We start from the raw sequence: 6,000 nt of genomic DNA on the forward strand, positions 1-6,000 counted from the left end.
ATTAAAAATCAGAGCTATCTCAAATAACAATGGTGTACGTTGAGGTCTTAGAAAAAGGCGAACAAGCTGGGTGGTTGTGGCACAGCTTTAATCCCAGCACTCAGGAGGCAGAGGCAGGTGGATCTCTGTGAGTCCAAGGACAGCCTGGTCTACAAGAGCTAGTTCTAGGACAGGCACCAAAGCTACAGAGAGGGAGGGAGGGAGGAAGGGGAGAATAACCAAACCTCAAATTTAAATAAATTAAATTTATTAAAGTAGGAGGCAAGAGATAATACAAATCAGGGCAGAAGTTAGGAAAATGGAGACTAAAGGATAAATACATAGAATCAGGCAACAAGATGCCTCCTTATAAGGCTAAACATGAGAGATAAGCCTATAGCTAAACTAAACAGAAGAGAAATAATTAATAGAATCAGAACTGTAAATGGGGATGTTGCAGCAGATTCTAGTTAAATCTAGGAAATTATTAGGGAACACATTGAATACTTATATTAAAAAATCCCCCGAAAAACCAGGAAGACATGGATAGATTCCTAAATATCTATAACCTACCTAAATTCAGTACAAAAGGTATAAATACCTCAGACTCATATCATGTAGCTAGACTGAAGTACTAATTAAACATCTCTCTCCACAAAGAGGGCTAGAACCAAGTGGATTACTGAGTTTTACCAAACATTTAAGAAACAGGTAAATCTAATACCTAATAACCTGTCCCATGAGACAGAAAGGGAAGGAATACTACCAAATTAATTCTATGAAGGAGTTATGTTGTTACCATAACCCGATAAGGGCACATCAGAAACAACCCAGATCAATTTTCCTGATGAACATAGATGCAAAAACTCAACAGAGTACTTGGAAACTAAATTATGGAACAAAGATTATATACCATGACCAACTTGCTTTCGTCCCACAGATTGAAAGTTGGTTCAACGTATGGTACTCAATAAGTATAATATAAAAATAAATGAACATATGGATAGAATGTATATTACTAGATGTAGGACAGGCTTTTGACAAGGTTTAGCAATTTCTCATGACAAAGGCCTGATAAAACTAGAAATAAAAATAATGTATCTCCCCAGATGGTGACAGCACATGCCTTTAATCCCACCACTTGAGAGGTAGAGGCAGGCCGATCTCTATGAGTTTCTACAGACAGGATTGTTACACAGAGTGAGTTTCTGGACAGAATTGTTACACAGAGAAACCCTGTCTTTAAAAAACTGTAACTCTACATAATAAGGGTTATGTGTGTCAAACCTGTAGCTAATCAACATATTCAACAAATTAACAAGATACTAAATCAGTATTAAAATAGTAGTCATTATATAGACTGAACAGGTTGTATTTTTATATTTAGGAATACACATACAAGAAAAGGAGATGTGTAGATAAATAGAATAGATGATACAGAAATAAACACTACTACCACCGGCCCCTCATATTGGCAGAAATGTCAGAAGTAAACACTAGGGAAAAAGATGACTTAGTTGCCTCTGGGGAAAACCATCTGGATATTCACATGTAGAAGGATAAGAGTAGACCCATATCTCCTGCCCTGCAGAATAAAAGTGATCGAAGTTGTTATTGACCTGAAACTCTAAAACAACTAGATAAAAATAAGTGCAAAATAATTCAAGATATAGGCAAGGACTTTTCTCAAAGCAAATTTAGGTGCTCAAGAAGTAATCCCAAGATTTGTCAAGTGGGATTACATGAAATTGAAAAACTTCTATATCTCAAAGGTAACAATCAGCACATTGAAAAAACTTTACAAAATCTGTCAGATTAGATTATGAATATCTAGAATCTATTAATAACTCTAAATCTAAAAAAGTCTTCCAATCAATAAATGGCAGATGAATTACATAGTTATCAGAAGAAATGTATATGGCCAGTTAATTGTTTGACTAACAATTATTACCTTCATCATGAGGGTAAATGATAGTTAAAACATCTTCATTATCACAGTGCAATCAGTCTGGCTTTCATCAAGAAACAAAGACAACACATTTAGAAGCACATCAGAAGGAGGAGCAAGTCCTTGTACACTGTACAAGGTATGAACTTGTGCAGGCACGATGGAACCAGCATGTAAATTTACCAAAAAAATAAAAGTAAAACTTCTGTATGACTCAGCTAAAATACTTGGCATATACTCAAAGGACTCTATATGTACAGAGATATTGAACATTCATGTTATTGGTGATCTATTAACAGTATCTTCAAAATAGATCCAGCTTTAGGTACCCATGAACAGATTCACAGATAAAGAAAATTTTGTGCATATACAGTATGGAATATTATCCATCATAAGGAAAGGAAAATTGTGACATTTTCAGGAAAATAAATGGAACAGGTAATAATATGTTTAAGTGAAATAGGCTACTCAAAAATGCCATGTTTTCTCTCATATGAGGAATCTACATTTAAATTTGTGTCTTCGTATACAGGTCATAAAAGTAAGAAATGGGACCATGAGAGAGTAGGAAGATATCTTAAGTAGAGAGGGAAATATGGTGCACATGACTTGAAAATAGATAGGTGCACAATTTGGGGAATAAGGAAACTAGCAGTAACGAGGGGAGAGGGTTTTAGGAGAATGGGGGAGTAAATAAGAACAAAGAGAGAGAAAATGACATAATGAAACCCATTATTATTATTGTCTGCTAATTAGGAGAAGTATTAGAAAGTCTTTGGGAATACTTTGTAATACGTGTCAAGTTTTAAGCTCATTTTCATTTTTTGGTCTTTATCAATCCATATCCCGTTTCTCAGTCCACTCACTCTCTAAACATGTTGATTCATCAGTACAGTTTCCTTGGAAACTTCGAAACAATGAAATGAGATACAATACTATAAAACTTTCTAATATAATAAAGGGCAACTTATTTTAGTCTTTTCTTTAACTACCATTTTCCTTTCTCCCATAGCAAGCTGGCTGCCTCTTTCCAGAGTATGGAAGTGAGGAACTCTAACTTTGCTGCTTTCATTGACATATTCACATCCAACACTTACGTCATGGTCGTGATGTCTGATCCATCCATTCGTAAGTTTAAACTTGCCTGACATAGTTTAAACCTCTCATAATTTTTAAATAAAGGCTGAAGAGATAGTACTTTATTAAATATTTAATAATTATTTTATAATGAGGGTGGTTGTATAAGAACATCTAAGTTACTTAATCTCACTGTTCATTTAAAAATGATAAGTGTGGTAAATCTTACATATACATATATAATATATAATGTACATATGTTAAAGCTACAGTTAAAGAAATTAGTAGTGGTAGTAGTAGTTCTAAATAATTTTATTTAATAAACTTACATTTTAGAACTGAAAATGAATTTTTCTCATGTATTATGTTTTGCTTAATGAGAATTTAAGAAAGCAGGCTTCTTAAGATTTTTATTGCTGTGAAAAGACACTTTGACTATGGCAACTCTTACAAAGAAAACATTTAATTGAGGTGGTGGCTTACGGTTTCAGAGGTTAAGTCCATTATCATGATGGGGAGCATAGCAATGCGTAGGCACACATGGAGCTGGTTAAACTTGACCTGAAGACAGCAGGAAGTTGACTAGGTGGTTTCCTGTGCATAGGAAACCTCAAAGCCTGCCTCCACAGTGACACATTTCCTCCAAAAAGGCCACACCTCCCAGGAGTATCAGTCCTTGTGAGTTTATGGGAGCCAGTTACATTCAGACTATCACAGCAAATTACTAATTGCGGAGTTTGAAAAGGAAAAAAAAAAAAGAACCCAGATCCCAGAACTTTTAAAATACTAGCCACGTAACCTCTAAGTTATTAAAGGTGAACTCCATGTTCCTGTATATTTCTGTTATGAGCATTAGGGGGTAGTATTTTTTATTTCCATGCCATGGAAGTCATGTTTGCTACAACCATTAGACCAAAGGTTCTCAGCGTTTCCAGAATATTCCCACATATTTACATTATCTGTCTTCTGGTTTTATCTATTTTATGTTAATATTTAAAGGTAGCATCAGATATTTCTTGAGGTCTATTTTATTAGTCTCAAACCAAAAGATTGTGAAATTTTATGTTTAGGATATGTGAAAATCTGCTTTAGAAATATCAAATCTTCATAACTTAAGGCTTCCTGCTCCTGTAAGTTTCTCTGGCATACACTGAAGGATTTGGATCTTTTAATTTATTTGCTTTTACTAGAGAGACATTCCTTTGACTGCTCTTCTTACTCTGTTGGGTGTCTCCCCACCCCCCACCCTCAGCTTCTGCAGCTACTCTGATCAACATCCGCAATGCCAGGAAACACTTTGAAAAGCTGGAAAGAGTGGATGGACCAAAACAGTGTCTTCTCATGCGCTAAGCATTGCCGAATATTGTTTCCCACACTAAAATTGAAACACTGTTTCTTAATTTTATTGTTGTATTCATAAATGTAGACTCTAAAATATTGTGATGCTTAACACTTCTGTATTTCTTCTCTACTCCCCAGTCTTACCATTTAACTTTGAATGCTATTTATTCAAATAGCCAGTGAGGAGTTAGAAGATGGGGTGTCCATGAAGTTGGTGTAACATATATGTAGGTGATATATGTAAGTGTTCTGATAACATGATTCTAATGGTGTTTGTGTTCCGATAACCTGCTTTAAATAGTGTATGCCAAAGTCCTTCCCAGCATCCTCTTGTATTCATTATCAAATATATACATGTAAGTTTGAAGTATTACTGTTTTCTCAGCATGCATTAAAAATATTCCATGACTCAGCCAGGCATGGTAGCTCATGCCTATAATCCCAGAATTTGGGAAGTAGAGACAAGAGGATTGCTGCAATTTTGAGGCCAGTTTGTCTGCATAGGGAGGACTAGACCAGCCAGGGATATATATCAAGATCTTGTCTCAAAAAAATCAAATATATATAAGGAATATATATATTCCTTAACTTGGATTGTAAATAAATGTTTGCTGTTAGGGATTTCAGTGTCTGTGTTTCTTTTTCTCATATCTTGAATTTTGCACTAAGAGTTAAAAGTTTCATTTATTCTAGAGAAGAGAATTTGCTTATTGGAAAAAAGTTTAAAATAAAATTAATTGAGAATGTAGCCAGAATTTTAGCACCAAGTACTAGAAAAGACTTTAAATGCCTGATATCTGTGATATATGAATTTTATAGTAAAAAGAAAAACACAAGAAGTTACTGCACAGAATAATTATGTGAAATCAATATTTAAAAAATAACTTATCTATACCTTATGGATTGACAGCAGTTGGAAAATTTATGTTAGTAATCCTGGCCTGATCTTGATTGAAAATTTCCAATGCTGGTATAACTGGTAAAATCCCTGACTGCCAGGACAATTTTGCAATATTTAAATTTTCCCTTAACTGTTATTGTGAAGGATTATAGTCTCTGTTTCCCTAGAGTCCTTTTAAAGGGGGGATGCATAACTGTTTTAGGTCTCCAAAAACAGTACTTTGCAAAACACAGCTTTATGGTTTCCTACTTAAATTCCTGACTTTTCTTTGAAGCAGGAATGCTTACTAACAAAATTGCAGGCCTTATTATTTTAGGCAGAAATTTAGTCCACAATTTATATGATTCAAATAATACCTTCAGAACCTGAGACACAGGGGTCAACAAAACAAACCCCTTGAACTCATGGGCTCTTTATTTAAATAAAGGAAATGGACAATAACCAATTATGTATGTTATATTGGAAGACAAATGTACTATGAAGAAAATTACAACAGTGTTGGAGGAAGGCATTGAGGTAGGCAGTATAGTTACCCACTTCTAATTCCTTGAATTTGTCCATATGTTACCTAGCAAGGAGAAATTAAGGTTACATACATAATTAAAGCTACTGATCAGCTGCCCTTCAATGAAGTAAGATTTTCTTGCATGATCCATGTAGCACCACATATAAGGACACTTTAAATTTGGATGAGGAAGACAGGACAATCAGTATCAAAAGAGACTGTGAGAAAGACTAAAAATCACTGTTAAAA

The 6,000-nt window shown here is 34.5% G+C and overlaps 1 protein-coding gene across 2 annotated transcripts in view; it reads left to right on the forward strand.

Annotated features, from left to right (window-relative positions):
• The window catches only part of Rragb (Ras related GTP binding B), a 33,769-nt gene extending 28,809 nt beyond the window's left edge, over positions 1–4,960 (forward strand). For both annotated transcript variants that reach the window (XM_057759417.1, XM_057759416.1), the window contains 2 exons: positions 2,940–3,055; positions 4,257–4,960. In XM_057759417.1, the coding sequence (XP_057615400.1) occupies positions 2,940–3,055; positions 4,257–4,354 (214 nt within the window). In that variant the 3' untranslated portion in view covers positions 4,355–4,960. The remainder of the gene's footprint in view (positions 1–2,939; positions 3,056–4,256) is intronic.
• The last annotated feature ends 1,040 nt before the right edge of the window (positions 4,961–6,000 follow it).

The sequence above is a fragment of the Chionomys nivalis genome, chromosome X (assembly GCF_950005125.1).
Source record: "Chionomys nivalis chromosome X, mChiNiv1.1, whole genome shotgun sequence".
Lineage (NCBI taxonomy): Eukaryota > Metazoa > Chordata > Mammalia > Rodentia > Cricetidae > Chionomys > Chionomys nivalis.